Here is a 21,223-nt window from a genome sequence, read left to right as displayed (position 1 = left end):
CCTGTGCCTGAGCTAATTTAGACCTTTTAAGAGGTAAAGGCTGGTGCAGCACTGTGCGGCCACAGCTGAAGCACCTCCAGGAGCCAGGGAAAGGGGCTAGCCTTGCCTGAGCTCAGGGGAGCGGGGAGCACCACCACAGCACAGCAGAGACAGCATCCCCCTGTCTTTAAGGTCAGCTATTTGTAAAAAGGGAAATGACACCATTTACTGTCTGTACTTGAGGTACTGTAAAACACTCCTGGGATGGGAGTGCAAACACAAACCGAGATGGTGACAGTTTTATGTCACTCATGTCACAGCTGCCCGGTTTATTGTGTGACACCAATGGTACGCTGGGGCTGGGTGCAGCGTGGTCCTCACTGGCACGTGGCTCAGACAGCCGTGTCGGACAGACACACAGCGTCCCAGCCTGTGCCCCAGAGTGCCTGCTGACCTGGGTACCGCCGTGCAATTTGGTTTGATTCTTCGGTAGGGAGGGGTTGAAGGGGGTTTCTTAGCCAAGGAAAAGGAGAACTTTGTTAGTTTAGGAACCAAGGTCCTTGAGGAATAAGGATTCCTAACAGCTGCTGACCCAAAGGGTTTGTAATCCTCTGGTTCTTCCTTCCCCTGCTCAGAGAAGTGCCCAGCTCAGAGCGTGCCAAAACGAGCAAGCCTGCTCGAAGAACTGGAGTCGTTCAGCTTTGACACTGCTGAGCTGGCGCTGGTCACAGCCAGCGTTAGAGCAAAGGCACCTAACCCTTGAGCTAAAGAGGTCTTAACACGGGACACGAGAAAAGCCTTGTCCTTGAACTGTCCATCTGCATGGGGGAGTTTGAGCTTGCATTCATGAAGACAATAACAATAGCAAAATCCTTTTAACCACGGATCTGCATGTATTTCTGTATCCACACATCTAATTTGGAAGTTAGTCATCCCACTTTCACAGTTTCCAGTCACATCTTAGTCTTCTACACTGTATTGCTGTAGTCACCGTTTAGTTTAGTATCAGGTAGCTGTTGTTTCTTTGGATACACAGTTGTGAGGTTTTGGAGGCTCAGCTGTCTCCAGGGAGGTGAGGCAGCTCTTTCACCGTAGCAGAGCATGAGAGCCAAACTCCTCACAAACAGGTCGTGTGTGCCAATGCATCCCAATATTTCTCATATGTCCTTGCAGCTAAGGGCAGAATTGCAAAGTAAAGGCTGCAATCCTGGCTTGCCAGTGTTTCTCGCTTGAGCCGGGCAGCTCAAGCTGTTTTGTCCACCAACTTATTGAACTTCTCCCACTAGAGCCTCCCCTTGATTTTACTTTATTAAGCCTTAAAAATCCCACCTGAGCTTCTTTTTATAGCCAGAAATAACCATGACATGGGTTAAGTGTGTTGATCAAGCCCATACAGTAAGTTAGAGGCGAAGTTGGAATTAGCATCCAAGAGATCTGCTTCCCAGTGCCAAGTAGACTATCTGCTATGAAAAATTGCAGGCAGGAGGTCACGCCGGAAGATTAAAAAGAGTCATTTGGGATGTGGATATGAAACACACAGAAGACAGAAAAAACCCTGCAGACCATTTGGAACATATTTAATTGGCTTTATAGATAAATAACCTGCCAAGGATGGTGGCAGCAAAAGGAGACCCCTTCACCTTCTGAAGGCGTTGGAGTTGAGCATAATCATTCCTATGGGGTGCATAATCATTCCTCAGCTTCTCAGCTGAGAAGCAATTAGCGTATGAATAAAGACTTAAGGGCGAGGTAAAGAACATGGCAATGCTCATGAGGTTTCAGCACACAGATATCATATACAAGGACATCGTGCTCTGGGAAAGGTCAAGTGATAGTCCCTATCCCATTAGTAGCCCACTAGTAGCCCCACCTAGCCCCCCCTTTCCCAGCTCTTCCATGCAATATATCAGCAGGCTGAGTCCCCATTGTTTTGCAAACAGTTCTTCACCACTGAGTTGTCTCCCACATTATTATGAAAATGAGTTTGGATAATTTTAAATTCCATGTTAAATGCCTATCTTTCATTCTAAGAGCATGCTTTCTCTAATACGGTTGGAAATTTTGCTTCTGTTGGGTAATCTAACACATATGTTTGACAGTTAAATGCAGTGAAATAACATTTATTCCAGTCGAGACATGCTCAGCTGCAGTAACCTTCTACCATTATTTAACATAACAGTAAGCAAAAAAGCTGTTTAAAGTCAAGTCACTTTGCAATGAACAGCTGTTTCATTGTAAAAGTAAAATAGTTTGATCCTCTGCATTGCCAGTTATCACAGATAATGTTTTAAATGTAGGGAATAAGATCACTGTGATTACAAAACCCTGAAAAGCAAATCGATGCATTGCATCAATTCTGAAACTGCTCTGGACCACTGACTTAACCTTGATCACCACTTCTCACTGTATTTTCTTTAATGATGCATATCAAAACACTATCATTAGGAATCTCGCTTTGCCTTTAGCGAAGTCTAGTAACAAACAATGTACTGAAGGAGTCCCAAACCCATCGGGTGCACAGGAGCACAGGCTGCCCGCAGTCCTCTTCCAACTGCATCCCCTGCTCCCTGTGTGCAGTGTGGTGGGCGGTGCAGTTTGTTGGGCAGTTTGCAGCAGCAGCACCTCTTTCTGGCCTCAATAGGAGATCAGGAAAAAGTTTTGTGGCTTCACTGTTGACTTGCTTACTTCCACACCAACCTGAAAACTCTTGTGTCTGCACTGAAAAAGGTGCTGTCATATCTTTCATCAGTTTATTGGATGTGGACTCAAAATACATGACTCAAGAGGAATACATGGCATAGGAATTTGGGTATTGATGACTTTGTAGGATACTCTTTTCAAGTAAAAGTGTGATAGATTGCAATTCATTTTACATACTGATAATAATTTCAATGTTTCTCTAGAAAGAAATATTTTACAGTTATGAATAATTCATAGGCACTTTTCAAGGAAGTTAATTCAAGACCTTACAATAAAAATCATTGCAGCAAAGTGCCGTGAAGACAAAAACCAGCATGGCTCAGAACTGTGCATGTTTATCTGACCATCAGAGGGAGTCGGGTCATTAATAAAATTGAGATTAATGGAATGTTGAGATTTCTGAACATTTCATAAATGGCTTCTTTGCTTAAGGGCTTTTTGGCCTTTTGCTTTCTTATGTACCTCTTTTATCACCATTAAGTTAAAAGAACAAAAATACTCTCAGCAGTGACTATACGCTACTACTCAAGGCGTCAACATGCCTGTTTCGTAATGAATAAAACTGGCTCAGGTGCTGGAAGTGTCACGCTCAGTAGATCCCTTTACTGTTTCCAGCTCATTGGAGCTCTCTAGCAGTGGCTTGTCAGTGTGCCACAGCATGTCTAATCATGCGTCCATGTCTCCATTCATTGTCGTTGGAACAGGTGGAAGATATCACAGCTGTACATGAAGCTGCGATGTTACAGTTGGAAAATAACCACATAGTCGCTATTACAGTACTGCAGGATGAGAACGACTGCAAGATTCAAGGTAAGCCAAAGACAAACCAATGGCTACAGAGCTATTCCAGAGCAGGAATTAGTGCTGTAGTGAGATTGTGTAAGCCTGGATTTTCTTCGTCCAGAGCAGATGATACAGAAAATGTGTGTTGGTCTAGTGCTTTCATGTGGGGTGGACCGCCAGGTTCATGTTAGGGGTGAGGGAGAGCTGTGTGCAGTGTGTACAGCATCTAACTTGGACCTGAGACTATCGAGGGGTCTTTGGGCCAAAGATAAGTCTTTCTCCATGGGTCACTGAACACAGAATCCAAATTCCACCTCATTTCACACACAGCCTTTCTCAAGAGCCTAATCTTCGGGTGTTCAGGAGGCTAGAGCTCATTGAACATCTCTGAATTTAGGTGCTTGAATGCCTACACTGCTTCTAAAAACAAGACTCATCATTTTCAGTAGCAAAAGTCTGTCCATGCTGAGCAGACCAAAGCCACACTCTGGTGGAAATCTGCACCTCAGCACTGTTATCTTTATTTTGTGATACAGACAGAGCTGTTTCCTCCCTACCAGTTCAGTATCTAAATACATGTCTTTGTACATGCTTTAGCTGACATTTAACAGTTATCTGTACAATCTTCCTCTTCTCCCTCTTTTTTTTTTAACACATAAGCATGAGGGTCTAATTTTTAAATAGCTCTAGTAGATTTTCCCACAACTTTCCCCAAACTGAGCCATATTGCTTAGCTCTGCACTGTGTCAATTAGAGACACAGTCCAGAGCATAATGTGAGCTGACAACAGGCTATTCCCCTCTCCTGTAGGCAGACATGGTATCTAGCATACCATTTTTAAATTAACATATACAATTTTGAAAAATAATAAAAAAAAGCTGTTCCTTTCTTGATGATATTCTCTTCTGTCCATTTCTGTTAGTATTTTCTGATGATAAAACTTGGCTGTGGTTTATCAAGGCTCTGGTGGCCAAAGTTTGTGGTCCCTGCTCCTGGTGCGGGTATGAAATGCCCTCCTGTGCATGGAAAAGGCATTGCAGCAGCTGCGGTCTAGTGCGCTGTTCAGGGCACTAGAGCATTAGCATTATTACTGCTGTTATTGTGGCTAGTGAGCAATGGTTAGAGGGCAGAACCACATGGGACTGGGGGTAAAGACACAAAAAAAGTGTCCGTATACTAAAAAGGTAGGTGCTACTACTGTGCTGAATGACAGTTTGATGCTGTTGGTTTAGAGATTAAACTTTATTCCACTTTGGTTATTAAACTTTTGGTTATTATTAAGTCCAGGGTGAGTTGTTCTAGTAGTGAAACCTTTAATCATGTAATATAAATAGAGGACTTCTTTGTCTTTGGGCTCTGTCAGTCTCACTAATGGAATAAACCTCACAGGTCATCTGCCACAGCTCCTGGAGAAGCAGTGCCATTTGCGTTTTTGCATCTGAGCTGCTGCCTCCCCCCTCCATCTCCCCAAAGAAATTGCAACCCAAGCTTTTAAATACATCTAATTTAAAAATCTTTGATTTGGGGATACGACTCTGAAGTGGTAAATGACCCATTGTCAGACTGACCCTTTTCAGATCAGAGCCCCCAGGAGCTGGGAATTCTGAGCAGTACTGAAAAATCAGAATCTGGTGATGTGGAAATAGAGGTACCTGCAACCAGTGAAAGATCAGGAAATCCTGATCCTCAAAACAATTCACCTAAGGTCACAAGAGTATATTACCACCAGTTCCCTATTCAACCTCCATGCCCTAAAACTGCATCCTTAATTGCGCTTGACTCACGATGTCTGTGCCCTCAGACCCTGGTTTCCTTGACTTCACTTAGCAATGTCATGTCTGTGTATCTTCCCCAGAACTGAATACTGCTCACAAACTGGAAAAGGCACAATTAGAAGAGAATTTTGAAAAACTGCGGCTGTCACTCCAGGTTAGCAGTTTCATTATTTCCCACCCCTGTAACGATGCTGCGGAGCAGCTGACGGGGCAGCACCAGCCCTGTTGCCAGCTGCCAGCACACCAGGCTGTTGCTTTTTACCAGCTATAGTACCTTTTGACCTCTGTCTGTCCAAACTGGGATCTAGCAGCAAAGGTGCCCCCTCAGGTTTTTTCCTCCCCCTTTGCTGGTTCAGCAAAATACTATCTGAAAGAGAAGAGAGGGCAAACCTAAAGGGAAGAAAAGGCAGCTGGATAAAGCAAAGAAAGGTCCTTTTGACCCTGCTGACTGCTGGCCCAGCACAAGGAGCAAAGCTGAGCTCCTTCCTGCATGGTGGGGAGAGCTCTGGCACCTGTGGTGGCTGTGAGCATCACCTTGTCTACATGGTACCCTCCAGCAGGCACTCTTGGGCTCAGAAACGCTGACCTCTCCCTGCCTGGCCCTGTGCCTGTGCTTTAAACTCTTCCCCGCTGCCTGAATGTGGGGCAGCTGGTCCCGCAGCGTAGACATATCTCCATTCCCACTGGAGGGCAATGCGGTCCCTGCTGTGCTATGGCTGGCCAGGGTCAGCCCTGCACGTCACATCTCCCACATCCCGCTATTTAACACCAAGCTTAAAATCGTCTTGGCTTTTTCAATCCTTCTGATAACTCCATGCTGTTCTCGCTCTCTAGATGAAGAAATCCCAAGGAGGGGAGGGCAGAAGCATGCCCCTGTGATTCATGCTAAGTTTGGAAATCTCTGCGTGAAGAAGTAAAGATGCGACAGCAAATAATGCAAGCTCTGTTTGATTTTGTAGGCGGAGATGAATTACAATTTTTAACACCCCTGACTAGCACATACTGTTGCATGTAGCAACTGCCACTGCCTTCCTCATGCGGCTGTGAGAGTTCGAGGCATGTCAGCAGTTTTGCAATAAGCACTGATGTAATGTTACAGCCAAGAAATTACATATATGAAAGATAAGAATACCAGTTTCACAGCAACTGTGGCTTTTGCAGATGTTGTATATAGAGAGGTAACAGGAATGCCTTTGATGGTAACAGAAATGATAGCTTAAAATAACATGTTGTTCCTGTGTATAGCTCTGAGATGAAACGACCATCATTTAAAGTCCACACCACTAACTCATCGTTGCTTGTTACCATGTTAGAAGTCTAGAAAGGTGAAGGAAGCAGGGATGGGGTATCTACTGCCTCATTCAGACGCTAGGGACAGCACAAATGATCTCTTTCATGCCTATGATATAAATGCCAGCTCTCTTAGGGAAGGACATGCTTGTTCTCGTCCAGCCCAAGGTGATGGGGTGATTTAGCATCAAAGACGTTTCATAAACTAGTGCCAGCCAGTGTCAGCCAGCCGCAGGCGTTGCAGGGATTTCGGGATTCCCTGAGGCACCGTATGTTCACTGTGTGTTCAAGTGGCCTTATGTAAAAAATACCACCTTGTGGGGGTTTCTAAGCCTTGAACAGCTCCCCCGGTGGTTTCACAGTGCAGATGATTGACTTGTGTGAATATAAGAGGGGTGATAACACAGTTGGTGTGTTCATTGGTGTGTCTCCCTTCCAGGACCAGATAGACACCCTCACCTTCCAGAACCAATCTCTTAAGGCCAAAGCAGACCGATTTGAAGAGGCTTTGAAGAAAAACACCGAGGAACAACTGAAGGTAGATGGCAACTATAACTATACAGTCATGAAGATACGTGTTTCTAAGTACGACTCACAGCATGCAGTGGATAACAGTGGATAACAATGGGATCCTTACACCAAGGACTGGGGGGGCAGGTCCCAACCAAGACTCCAAACCTTGAGCCCTGAGGAGGAGTCAGAATCTTAGCCTAGGTCCATAATTTTCTGAGTTTACTTCTTTTTCTTTATTCTTTCACTGAGCATTTGTAGCTCTGTTTCCAAAACATTTCATTAACTCCATCTAGTATGTACTTATTGCTGTCTATTCTTCTTTCCCTTCTTCCCCTTCTTCTTCTTTTTCTCTTTACTTTTTGTGTTTTCACATTTAGGTTTCGTTTTTTGTGCCTTCTGAACCAACTTCTTTGATATCCTCTGTATTCCCTCTTTTTTTTTTGGACTTGCAGGGGACAGCCCTGTCATATGAAGTATTTATTCAACTGCTGTCTATTGGGGCCATGCTATTTATTTACAGTGTGTAAGTAAACACACACTGCAATTATTTATCTGAAATGAAATAACCCTGAAATGACCCTCCAAAAAGGTTTCTTTTAACTTGCGGCATTTTGCTGTGTTCACAGCACAACATGGGCAGCTGTATCAATGTTACGGAGGGGACAGAATGAAAATAATGGGGTGAGCAAGGGGCTCAGTGAGTTTTTAGATGAGAGAACCCCTTAGGAAAGGAGCACAAATGTTTGAAACAGGCTTGGCCATGGGAAACAGGTAGCATCAGTCCCTTTCCACCTCTGCCGCAGTATTTAATTTACATGAAAGGACAAATTCTGCTGTGTCACAATGATGTTAATGCCAAGTACCATCAGGCAGTTCACTGGAGTGAGTTACACTGGGAAAAATCCAGAACAGCTTAAGTCAGCGACAGTATTTCATCAGTACAATTCAGAGCACATCTTTTGCCCGTGAGCTGAACCCTAGTATCCCCTACATCTGAAGTTCTCGAGCAGAGGAGGAACTTTTTCCCACCAGATCTGATCTTTGTTGACAGGCACTGTGATGCAGTGGTGCAGGCAAGCCAGAACACTGTAGTTTTCACCTCCAGCCCCCTTGTCCAGTTTCCTCAGTTTCATGTTTGTACTTTTCCCAAGCCAAAATCCCTGCACAATTATAAAACACCTCATGCTGTTCCCAAGCTATGAGTAGGAATGAGGTTGCTCAACAACCTGGCATCCCATCCTTCTAGCCATGAGGCTGGTCAAAAGAAAGGTACCGTTGGCTAGCCAGCCAAAGGGATGGTCTAGGAGAGAATATCAGGGTTCAGCTGGGCTGGGGAGGCCCAGGTCCAGGTGGTTTTCACATCACTAAGACTCCTAAACTACCAGGTACATTGAGGAAACTTTATCTTATGGCTGAAGATGCATTTATGGCTGACAGATATCCAAATCACTGGTATGTTTCCTAGATTGTACGAGCTCCATATCTGCACTTAGAAAAAGATCTGAAGAGCTTAAAACATGTTCTGGAAATGAAGAACCATCAGATTCACCAACAGGAGAAGATGATTATGGAGTTAGAAAAACAGGTGAGTTGTTATTTTTCCTCCAGAGGAGACATCACAGAAGTAGAAAAGTAAAAGTTTGGCTACAGCAGATGAACTTAAAAGGGGTGAGAAAACACATGAGGTTGAGGCAAGACACAGTCAAAGAGGTTCATAAATGTCTATATATTGTGTTGTTCTACTGTCAGCCTACATAGCTGCTTCTACTATACCATGTTTCAGATTTTCACTCAGAAATTGGGATCTTTTCCCATCCCTTCACCCACCCATGATACCCTTGATTTCTCCCACACATCCATTGATCTGTACTCCTTTTTCATGCAATACCTGCTCAGCCTGTTATGTTAGACAGCGAGGCAAGTGGTGTAGGAAGAACGGAGGAAGGGGAACTTTGTGGTACTCCAAGGTTTCATTTTGTACACCAGCCTGCACCACATGCCCCTACAGGAGTCAGGTAATCATTTAGGGCTGGAGAGGGCAAGTGGAGGAAGATCAAGCCGTGTGCATCTTGCTGCTGCTTGTGCAGGCATTTAGGAAGCTCCCAGCCGCGAGCAATATTCAGCAAGCAGTCCCTAGCAAGCCTTACGCTGGGAAAAGTCTCTCCAACCCTAAAGTAATGCTTTTCTGCAGCCTACGCTGTTTTCTTATCCGTTGCTTGTGGGGTTCCCTAACGAAGAACTCCCCAGTTCACCATCAAGTACATTTTTTATTGGAAAGGGGATTCATTTTGTAAGGCATAACCTACAGTGACAGTAAATGTACAGTGCGGTGCCAGGATGAGGCACTACCTCAGCTGGGGAGCCAGGACGGCTGGTTCAGCACAGCATTCAGCAAGATTTGTTTCCATTTACGGGGAAATTTGAGAACTCAGATGATTATTTTGCTGAACAGATGCTTGAGTAAGTGGATGTAGAGAAAAGTGCCTCTTTACAACTGAGGCTTGTTAACTGCGCTCCTTCCAACACGCTGCTCCTGGAGCTAAGCCAGCATCTGAAAACATGCACTGTAGTGTTATACTGAAAAAAAAACCTAAACAACAGCCTACATGGTTCCTGGTCATTTAGCTGTTTTTGCTAATTAACCACATATGAGCACACAGTCCTGCTCCTGCCCTTTATCACAGCAAAACACTGGGTCTGCTGTGGTCCAAAGGCACAAGTGCTTTCTGTTTAAAGACCTGCCTTTATAAGTGCCAGAACATCTACAGGGCATCTCCAAATGCTCTGAAAGATAGGGTGTCTCATAAGGGAGCAGGAGGACATTTCAAATACGGGGTCAGGCTTGGCTCCCTGTCTGCTGAAAGGGAGTCTGGAAATGAAGGTGGCAGGAGAGGAGTGGTATAGGGTGAGGGTTGCAGTGGAGAGTGAAGGAGATGCACAGGTCTCCTCCCATGCTTCATGTTGGCATAGATTCTACTTACTAAAACTACGGAGGAAGCAGAGAAGGTGCCGGTGATGGTGATTCCTCTCTCAGAGCATTTCAAAATGGGGCCAGAATCCTTCTTCTGCTCTAACAAAATATACTGGGATAGGCCAGAATATCTGAGAACCAGGAGTATCCTTTACGGTTACCTGCATAGACTGGAAATCACTGCATAAAACTGATGCCTCCGCCATAAAGTGTGAGTTATTGCTAACTCCAGTGCTCAATATTTTGGTTCCTTATAAAAGGTTGGGAAATTCAATAACCGAGCTCACACGGAGGTAAAGTTACCCTGTGATATCTTGTTTTCTTCCAAAAGTGTTGAATTCAGCAAAATTCAAACTGCTGGAAAACCAAGAACTAAGGTGATAAAGTACATCAAATTCAAAACTTGGGAAAAACAGGGCATCTGAGGCTGTGGTACATGCCTATAAACATCTTACTGATGTTTTAATACGCTGGTATTGACATCCTCAAAGTCTGTCCTTGAGCGGTCCTGTGTAAAAGCTACCTACACTTGAGATAGGATTAATTTCACTTAATTGTAACTTAAAGTTAAATGTCTAGTTTAAGCCCATCATTTAAACCGACAGTGTCAGCAGTGGAGAGAAGTGTCTCCAAAGGGCAGCCCACTCATGTGAATGCAGCAGTCTAAGGCTGCTGCTGGGCGTAATCTGCCCTGGTGGGTAACTCTTTCCTCCCCATAACCAGGGAATCATAGTCCTAAAGGTTGGATGCCAGACATTTATGTCCAATGCAGTTAGTTTAGCTGGATGATGCACATCATACCACCTCACACTCCTCCTTCATCGCTAGACTGACCACTCACACCACAATGCCCTTTCCATGCTGGGCATCCCCATGCTCCCCAAGTGCCACCAGCTCCCCGTCCAAGAACAACGGCTGGTAGCGCTGGCTCCCAAGGGGTGAAAGTTGTGGGGGCACCACCGAGGGAGATGTTTTATTTGCACTGGACAAGACAAGACCCTCCTCCTCCTCAGTTAGAAGTAAGGGCTAGTTCAGCTCTGCCTCCGCTTAGCGCTCTGCTGATGACCCCACTTACTTCACCAGTGTGATGTGGTGCGAGTCAGACCTCTAAGTCTCAGCTGCAGTCAAGATTACTACCTCCATCTATCCTCAAATTTTAGAAGTTGCTCTAGGAACAAATAAAGATAAAGAACAAATCCTCTTGGATCAGGTGCTGGACTTTCTTCAGACTTAACAAACCTTCTTTCATTGCAGGCTGAAAAAAATTTAAAACTGGAAGAAAAAATCACCATGCTGCAACAGCAGAATGAAGAACTCCGAGCCAGGATTGAGCAAAATACTGTCATAACAAGGTTTGTGCTGATATTAGCAATCTGTCTGAGCTTGAAAGGAGACTGCAGATCTCAACTGTCCAAGGCTGACACTTATTCAGAAGGGGAAAACCTTATTTCCTCCTGAAAATGTGTTGGTATCCTGATCTGCTTGTTTTATTAAAAAGTCCTTTTTATATTGGGGTTTGCTTACTTTAACATAAGGAAGGCCACATATCTGTCTGTGTGTTTCCATGATTTTGACACGCTGCTGAGAGCAAAGTTGCCAGTGGCTTCTGATCTCGGTGTCAGTGCCCTGAAACCTGTTAGTCAGTGGGTAACGAGGATGGAAAATGGGGCAATTTCAGGAGAGACATCCTGGTGATGCCACTGTCACCCAGGCGGGGTTATCCTTTGGTGAGTTTTTTCACCTGCACTGTCTGTTTGCAGTCTTGTCACAACCTGACAAGGGTGACAAGGCTCTCTGTGTTAGGTGGTATAGAAATAGAGAAGGGTAGGACAGTCCCTGTCCCAGAGAGTTTCTAGTCTGCTGTAAGGCAAGAGGCTGCAGCTGGAGCCAGGCCGAAGGGGTACCAGGGGGAGATGCTGGAGCTGAACTTGTCCCAACACACCAGCTGCCTAGCTGTCATTTTTGCCAGAAATGATGCCATTGGCCTAAAATGCAATTTAATTGCTGACTTTTTAAAGCTTCAGCATCTCATCTCTGATTTAATTTTAGTTTTTGTCTTTCTAGTGTTTCTTTTATTAACGATTCAGCCTTTAAAAATTGTCTCCTGCCTGTAGGTATTTTAAAAAGGCAGCATTGCTTGTACTAACATTCAGATTGGGGTGAGGATTATGTTTCCTCTCACCTGATTGTAAATACCTGTAACACACATTGACTGAGGTGGGTGTCTGCAGCCTTTCTGGCTGGGGAGGAAAAACAGGATTTTTTAAGGTCTGGTTCACCAGACCAGAGACACCTGCTTTGGGGCTGGATGAATTGCGGTCTGGAAGTGGCAGTCTCTCTCCACGCCTGTGACAGCAGCCGGGGTGCCTGGTTCAGTGCTTGGCATCTGCATTGCAGCTACCTGCCTCTGGCTGGGCAGATAGCACCCACTCCCTGACGGCATCCGGCTGCAGCGCCTTGCTTCTTGCCTGTAACTGTGCAGGTACTGGTTTCGAAGAACATCTTTTGGGAGGAATTGTGAATTTGAGGTCAGCCTGGAAAGTCAACTTAGAGCACAGTCGTCTTCAACAGTTAACAGTTTGGGGACAGCTATGGGGACAGCTATAGGGACAGTGTCAGCCAGGAGTTATTAAAACACACATTTTCCTGGCAGCAGTAGCCACCCCGACTGCTCATTTCTGTTTTACTGGCACTGCCTGGGAAGTGCAGCGTGAACGAGCTCGGGGAGCTGCCCTTGCTGGGGAACAGCGTGGATTAGAGCTATTTCTGCCGATTCGCAGTTCGGGTGTGCGGCTGTGGCAGCCCAGCAGTGAGAGGAGGGAGGGGAGCAAGAAGGATGGGAGCCAGAGCAAAGCCAGCCTTTGCAGCACGGCCAGGAGGGGGGTCCCGGAGGCATTGCAGGGGTGAGGGGTGCACCACAGAGATATTTCCAATCATAGCCAAGGGCAGGTGGAAAGGAAGGGAGACGAACCTTGCAGGTAGATCATGCACCAGCTTTGGACAGCTCCACAGAGCCTCTGCTGGGACTTCCCCAAGCGCTTGAATAAATCATCTGATTTCCCAATATCTTGGATTCTCCCTCCAAATCAACCAGCATTTTTTTGGTTCTTTGGACTGGGGATGTTTGAGGAATGGTAGTTTCCAGCACCCTAGAGATGAAGATGACCAAGAGGGTGTCTGGTCTCTGTTGGCATAGTCCAGGCACCTACTGACTTCTGGGCCTTTTGGGAGAGGCTTTAATGTGAGTCGAGGGCACGACTCAAGCACCTTCCCCTGCATCCCTATCACACTGGTGTGCCCCTGCACACCTCTATGGTTTTATGGCTGTGGTTTGTTACAGCTGCTTAAATTGGCAGAAGACTGGCAGAGGAACATGTCTGATCATAAGTCTGCAGTGCTGGGGATAAAGGTTTCTCTAGCTGGGATAGGTCTAAAATTGGAACATATATCTCAAGATACGAACTTACATAGTGAGAACACATTTGCTTTTACATTGCCTCTCTTCCTTCTTCTGCCCAAATGATGAAAAGGAGCTGAATGGGCATGTGTATCTTTTATAAGCAGTGATGCTGCATCTGTCCAGCCCCCTCCCCATGGTGCAGCGGAGGCAGACACGTGTTGGCTGAGCTGAAGGCGGAGGCTTTGCTGAAGGATGTTGGCACTGCTGGCTGCGCAAGCTGCCTCTTTCTCCGAGTGGCATGAAGCTGGGTCTGCCTGTGTCTGGTCACGTCACGGCTGGTGTCACAGCATAAATTCCCAGCACAATGTGCACGAGGCTAAAATAAGGGATGCAACAAGCAGCAGCTCCTTTCCCCATCCATGTGCCAAAGCAGGTCTCTCTGGAGGACATGTCTGCATGCTCCACGGCGTGTTCATGGGCAGTTGGCTGCAAGGCTCTTTTCTGCTCAAGCATCTCCCTACTTACCTGCAGGTCATGCGTATAACTTGCAGTCTGCCTCTGCTGGCAAAGTGCAGTGCGCATTAGGGCCATAAAGGCTATTGTGTGAGAGACTCCAGAGGACACTGTGATACTGTACCTCTAGCAAGCAGCATTCGACGTAAAGAAGGCTGATACGTGCTGAGGGGCTGTGGTCTGCGCTTGCCTCCTGTCCAGGCGGTGCCTTTAGCAGAGGAGGGAGCTGAGCCCTTCACCCTACTCTGAGGTCCGTGCTGGTGTGACTAGCCTGTTCCCAATTGCCAGATGAGCTTTACCAGCTTAGAGAGGCGGTCACACGCTAAGAGCCTCACAAATGCAGGGAAGGCATGTGCTTTTTCTTTTTCTCAGCGAATGCTGGCTGGAAAAGGATGTAGTGGGGCTTTTGTAGTGTAATTTTTATGGCCTGTCTTGTTAGACACTGCAAAAGAAAAAGTAATTCCATGTGTAGCAAGAGGTTTTCTATGGAGCTATTTCTCCAGGGTGAACTCCCATGTGGACTTTCTCGTGCCTGTTAGACCCTGAGCTCATGCCACAGCTGGTTCCCCAATGGGACCGTGAATAGGATTTTCCTCCTACCAGGCACGCAGCTTTCTGAAAACTTCCGCCAAGTTGTGTCGTTTAATCCTTCAACTCTGCTAGCCACTGCTTCATGGTTCAAAACTTTCAGGGGAGTGGGAGAAGAACAGATACATTCTGGACCACCTGGGCTCCATTTTTGTAGGAACTGACGCTAAAAAAGCAGAAATTCTTTTAAAATGTTTTTTAAACAGAATCGGAAATGCCAACCCCACCCTCTCAGGGACTTTTGATGACACAAAGAGAGTGGACCAGCAGTCCATGACATCTGCTATGGGCTTCAGGCTATACCCAGAAAAGGAGTGTGTGCATCCAAAATCCACACCCAGCTGCTGCTGAACCCTGGAAATACCTAGCAGGGAGGTTAGGTGCCTCCCTGTTTATTTCTCGAAAATCCTAAGTTGCCTGTAAGTCAGGTTAGGTACATGCCCAGAGCTGCCCCAGGTTGATCACATCAGGACCTGGCTCCTGCCCAAGAGTAATGGGGCTGCAGAAGCCAGGTGTTCCTGCTTGTATCCTCCGGAATTGTGGTGTTCCCAGAACATGGCCAAAACACATCTTGATCAGGTCCCACAGTCTGCCTGCACTGCCCCATTTTTTCTAAAACCAGTCACCTGGTTAGATGAGAGCAGACTCACTGAGGTTCTGGTGCCCATAGGAGATTTCCATGCCCCACCTCCCAAAAAGCCATCAGGTTATAGGGCACACCAGGGAAGACACCTCCCTGGTCCTTGCTGGTGAAGTTTCCCTGGTGTTGGAGTCAGGAATAGAGGGTTTGTTAGGACCAGGGAGGAAGGAGCTGGAGAAGGACCCTTAGCCTCACGACCATTTACAGAGGAGAAGGAAGGCCTGGAAGCTGAGCTACATCCTGCATCAGGACATCAGCTAAAACGGGGAGCATGGAGAGCGCAGGCTCCTTTCCCTTGGCATGCAGTGGCAGCTGGTTTGAAGAGTCAGGGATGCAATTGCTCTCTCTTACCTCTTCGCTCTTGCTCTGCCAGGCCACAAATGCTCTCTCACTCATGGCACCGCTTTGGTGGCAGGGCTGAGAAACAAGGGTGAGAGTTACAGCTGTAACTCCACGGAGTTGGGACTTTGGATTTTTGTCCTCAGACAGACAGAAGAAGGCCTAAAACCCAGGCCTATCCCCCTTGGGGACAGCTCCAGCTGCTGCGCTGCTCTGGAAAAAATGGGGCAGCATTGCGAGCACCTCTGGGTTGTGAAATGCCACAGGGCAAAGGTGGCTGGAGCCAGGCACTGAAGCTGGGGAGAGAGCAGGATTTAAGGAGCCCACCTGCACTAAGTGCTGCGTATTGGTTATCTGCAGGGGTGCCATTGCTGGGGCAGGCCATGTTGGGTTGACCTCTGAAGCCCCTTGTCTTCCTGGTGCAGGAAGAGAAGCCCTGGCCAAGGGGTCACACGTGCAGGGAGCACAGGTGCCCGCTGGCCCAGGGCTCTGGGCTCCATCTGGGCGTGGGTTTGGCTCCATGGAGGTTTATGGGCACATTCCCTGGTGGAAACAGCTGTGCCTCTTGTGCAGCGCTGGCTGCATTAATGCTACCATCTTTGCACTGGTGCGCCTTACATGTTGTCCTGCTTCCCTCACCAGGCAATTGTCAGAGGAGAATGCTAATCTTCAAGAATATGTTGAGAAAGAAGTGGAGGAGAAGAAGAAGCTGAGCAGGACTAATGAAGAGCTCCTCTGGAAGCTGCAGGAGGGAGATGCCGTAAGCCCCGTGAAACTTCCACCCGCATCGTCCACTTCTTTTTATCGCTGCTCATCAGGGAACTCCTCTCCAGCAAAAGTCAGAACCTTGCGGCGATGATTCGGCACCCGCGCGCCGAAGGTCCCCTGCCTTTTATGCGTTTCCAGTCTGCTAAATGTTACCATCCAAGGAAGTATTACCATCAACAGGCGCCCAGGGTTCGTTGCTGCAAGCATGCTCGGTAGTTGCATAGCTTTACACTAGGCAGGGTACTCTTATAGTCCCCGTATAGGAGCTCTTGGTTCTGTCCTGTTGATTAGGGTAGCAAAAAAGATAGCAAAAAGCTAGGACAGCAGAAAGTTAGGATAGCAAAATGTTTAGTTTGATGTGTTAACATTTTAACTATGGTTAGAGCCAAAAGTCGGAAATACTATATTAATGGTTCATCAGAATGAACTTCTGCTGCAGTATTTCAGGTTAGTTACAAATACAGTTCAAGTTGTGAATATTTCTGTATATGTGTCTGTGTTTATATACATGTACGTATTATACCTTTATACCTATATATAGACGCACACACATATATATGTAGTTGAAGATGTTCTGAATTGCATTTTTTATATTATTGGATACTACTAAGTGCTGATATATTTTCATTACAGTCAGCAGTTTTCTAACTCGTGCCTAAGACTTGTATCTAAACAAAATGCATTTCTGTTTAGCCTCCCAGGAATATTTATACCCAACCTAGAAGAAAGTTACACAGAAGTAGAAGCGCCTTCCAAATGACCACCAAGTGGTACTCTATGTAACATGAACACCAGCGACTTTGAAATTCTGAGACAGTACTGCCTTCAAAACCATCCATTGAATATCAGATAAGATACGCATACCATTCACTGCTTTTTAACTCTTAACACCGATATTGTAATTGGAGATAGGCTAGAGATGAGAAACCTGAGGGTTTTAGCAAATTTGGTAGAGGTTCCTTGTTAATGTGTTTCAATTTTAGGGTCTTTAAATCCTAGTTAGATCTTACCTTGTTTTACCTTGGCCTGGTTTGGATACAATCAAAATCTCTGGTTGTAGGTTCCTGTCCATTTTGATTTATTTCAAGTCCCATAAGCAAGAAGGAGAAAATAAGTTGTTTATCCCTGACCTTAGCTGGCCAAGAGGTTTCCGGTATTAGGATGAGATGCTGGGCGCCTGCTAGGGCTCCAGCTTTCCCCCATCTGAAACACCAAATAGAGCACAGCGGACTACGTGGGCGCAAATGAGGTCAGAATTTCTTTCCTTCCACATATATATATTATTTCACATTGCTAAAGCTGACCCAAAGTTACAGAGCACTTTCGAGATTCATGGAAAAGAGTGGCTAAACTACCTTTAACTTCTCTGCCTAGAAGCAAATAAATTCACCCAGGCTTGGGGTGACCTCCACCTGAGGGGGTGGCGAGGCCGAGGAGCGGCTGGGGTGGGATAGGCTGCAGGGCCCTCGTGGGCACTGCTAGCAAGAAAAAAAATATCCCTGAGCATAATTTTAAAAAAAAAAAAAGAGGTCTGTGGGATGCTTTTCTATCCAGCTTGGGGCAAAGAGCCTGTGTGCATTCCTGCTCTGAGCACCGGGGTCAAAGTAAGCGGGAGACGGTACGTGCAGCAAATCCCTGGGGTGTGGGAGCGCTGCGGGGGGGCTTTCCTACCCCGCCCTGCGGTGGCACAGGCACGCCCTGCGTGAGCAGAGCTGGGGTTGCACAGCCCTGCCGTACTGCTCCGCCGGGAGCTGTGCTTCAGCTTTCCTGGGAAGTACTCAGGATTCACAGACTGCAGCTTAGATACAGCTTCAATCACCATCAAAGCGCCTGTGGCCTGTTCCATAGCGTTAAAAAAAAAAAAAAAAAGGTGATTTGTGATTTTTTTTCTCCTTTTTTAGAGAAATTTATTTTTGTAGCAGCTTTTGCATGATACTGTGATACTGAGTAAATTGTACCTTGTTAGAATGGATCACGCCACACCAACTACTACTGTTGAAATGCGTTACTAGATTTTAGTATGTCCAGCAAGTACGACCTGAAAGTAGGATAGATACCTAACACGTAATGCACACAAAGCCCCTCCTTGCCAAGTACAATTTTAATCACTTTCATACTTGCTAAATGCACAGATAGCCGCAATACCTACTGCATTGTCATGTTTCAGTCTGCCCATACAATTCTGTTACAATGAGATCATAGGATCATAGAATGGTTTGGATTGGAAGGAACCTTCAAAGATCGTCTAGTCCAACCCCTCTGGCATGGGCAGGGACATCTTTCACTAGATCAGGTTGCTCAAAGCTCCATCCAACCTGACCTTGAATGTTTCGAGGGATGGGGCATCTACAACTTCTCTGGGCAACCTGTCCCAGTGTGTCACCACCCTCATCGTAAAGAATTTTTCTTTATGTCCAATTTAAGTCTACCCTCTTTCAGTTTAAAACCATTGCCCCTTGTCCTGACACTACAGGCCCTGGTAAAAAGTCTCGCTCCATCTTTCTTATAAGCCCCCTTTAAGCACTGAAAGGCCGCAATAAGGTCTCGCTGGAGCCTTCTCTTCCCCAGGCTGAACAACCCCAACTCTCTCAGCCTTTCTCCATAGGAGAGGTGTTCCAGTTCTCTGACCATTTTTATGGCCCTCCTCTGGACCCGCTCCAACAGGTCCATGTCTTTCTTGTGCTGAGGGCTCCAGAGCTGGACGCAGTACTGCAGGTGGGGTCTCACCAGCGCAGAGTAGAGGGGCAGAATCACCTCCCTCGACCTGCTGGCCACCCTTCTTTTGATGCAGCCCAGGATACGGTTGGCTTTCTGGGCTGCGAGCGCACATTGCTGGCTCATGTCCACCTTTCCATCCACCAGTACCCCCAAGTCCTTCTCGGCAGGGCTGCTCTCAATCCCTTCATCCCACAGTCTATTGATACTGGGGATTGCCCCGAGTTAGGTGCAGGACCCTGCATGTGGCCTTGTTGAACATCATGAGGTTCACGTGGGCCCACTCCTCAAGCCTGTCCAGGTCCCTCTGGTTGGCATCCCATCCTTCTAGTGAATCAGCCGCACCACTCAGCTTGGTGTCATCTGCAAACTCGCTGAGGGTGCACTCAATCTCACTGTCCCTGTCATTGATGAAGATATTAAACAGTACCGGTCCCAATACGGAGGAGCCTTGAGGGACATCACTTGTTACTGATCTCCATTTGGACGTTGAGCTGTTGACTGCAACTTTTTGGATGCAGCCATCCAGCCAATTCCATATCCAACGCCCATCCATCAAACCCGTATCTCCCCGTGTGGGACTGTGTCAGAGGCCTTACAGAAGTCCGGGTAGATGACATCAGTTGCTCAGCCCTCATCCACCAATGCAGTCACACCATCGCAGAGTAGTCAGGCTGACTTGTCGGTAGTTTCGATGTCCTCCTTTTTACTCTTTTTAAAAATGGGTGAGATGATACAACCAGAGTTGTTACCATGATGCTAAACACACTAGAGCATATTATTGGCCTGGGACAGGCTGGCTGAGCCTGTCATTTTTTGATTTATTCATTCTTTCCCTCTATTTCTGGTGCTTTCCTTATCACTTTGTTGGTTTAAATTCATATGCAAGAGATGCTTCCAGCAGTGAATTGGGAGTGGGGCTTTTACGGTGGGAAAACTGGGACCAGTCCCAGCTCCACCATCATTTGGTATCATTGCCAATCCCTTTCCCATCTAATTTTTGCCTCCCAATCCTGCCTTTCACTGGATTCTTCCTTGGCAGGGCCTCTGGGGCCTGCCCGATCGCTAGCAAAGCTGCAGGAAGTTTTGCCTGACCAGAAGGGACCCAACAACCCATTCCTGTGGGGGTGTGAAGGGTGGTTCCTTCTGGTGCAAGCTCAGAAACACGGACTTTTTTCCCCCCAAAAGGTCATTCCCTTTTCCTGCTCTTCCGCTGTCCTGTCCCTCCTTGCCTCTGCGTGCCGGAGGAGGTGTGAGGGGGGATGGAGATCCCCAAGCACGTGCCCAAGCCAGTGACCCCTGCTCTCGCCAGGGAGCTGTGACCGTGCAAGGTTGAGCTTGGCATTCCCAGCGGTGTGGGGTCCACATCTCTAGACCTTGCTCCCTGGCCATCCCTGCTCAAAGACGAGCAAGGGGAAGCTTTTGCTTTTGGGGGGCTAGAGACTTCCCGAAGGCCATGGCCGCTGCGGGGGCTTTCCTGTTTTGCAGGGTAGGGTGGCCTTTGGCAGGAGAGGGAACACAGCCAGCGCTGAGCTGGGTTTTATTGCCCTTGTATCTTTCAAAAGGAGATGTTTGATTTGTTTAATCTTTATTCAACGCAGAAGGCTGCAGCGGCAATAAAACCAGCCTACAGTTGCTGTGAAGGGGCTCCAGAGACCGGCACCAGGAGCGGGTAACAGCCGTGGGATGGCAGGAGAGCCGGCAGCAAGCGGGGGGCACGGAGAGCTGGGAAAGCTGCAGGAAAGCTCTGGTTTTCTGCAGGGAAGCACCATTAGGCCCCGTTGGGACGGCACCTCGCGCGGCTGCCAGCACAGAGGGGTTCTCTCAGCAGATGCACAGCAGCAAAGGCTTGCGGTGGTGGCGGGCGGCGGGGAGGAAAGGAAAAACTATCAAGTGCAAAATCAGGTATTTTACGTCTCTGCACTGATGGTGGTTGTGTCCCATGGACACGCTGAGGAGCCTCTAGTTTCCCACGCAGCAGGAGTTCTGTGGTAGCGTTTATTATGTGGCTAATGATTACAGGAAGAGTTTGTATTATTTCAGTTATGATGTACAGATAAGTGTAATATATTCCTGATAATAAATACATGCGCCAGCAGAGACATGGGCTGACGCGTACGAACCAGCGTGTCCTGCAGTGTTTTCTGTATGTCTGTGCACACAGAAATTGGAATAAATGGAAAACAAAGCAAAATGCCATTAAAGGGTTACCTCACTACGGTAAAGATCGAAGCTAGACAGCCACTTAG

At 46.9% G+C, this 21,223-nt stretch overlaps 1 protein-coding gene across 1 annotated transcript in view; it reads left to right on the top strand.

The window, feature by feature from the left end:
- MTUS2 (microtubule associated scaffold protein 2) overlaps positions 1-21,002 on the top strand; it is a 287,663-nt gene extending 266,661 nt beyond the window's left edge. Inside the window, exons 11-16 of the mRNA XM_075139830.1 lie at positions 3,384-3,489; positions 5,318-5,391; positions 6,967-7,065; positions 8,506-8,625; positions 11,266-11,363; positions 16,134-21,002. Coding sequence (XP_074995931.1) covers positions 3,384-3,489; positions 5,318-5,391; positions 6,967-7,065; positions 8,506-8,625; positions 11,266-11,363; positions 16,134-16,350 — 714 coding nt within the window. The 3' untranslated portion in view covers positions 16,351-21,002. The remainder of the gene's footprint in view (positions 1-3,383; positions 3,490-5,317; positions 5,392-6,966; positions 7,066-8,505; positions 8,626-11,265; positions 11,364-16,133) is intronic.
- Positions 21,003-21,223: the final 221 nt, after the last annotated feature.

Source organism: Calonectris borealis, chromosome 1 (assembly GCF_964195595.1).
Source record: "Calonectris borealis chromosome 1, bCalBor7.hap1.2, whole genome shotgun sequence".
NCBI classification, from domain to species: Eukaryota; Metazoa; Chordata; class Aves; order Procellariiformes; family Procellariidae; genus Calonectris; species Calonectris borealis.
The sequence above is the reverse complement of the archived record's forward strand: the minus strand, read 5'-3'. Positions and strand labels throughout refer to the sequence as shown.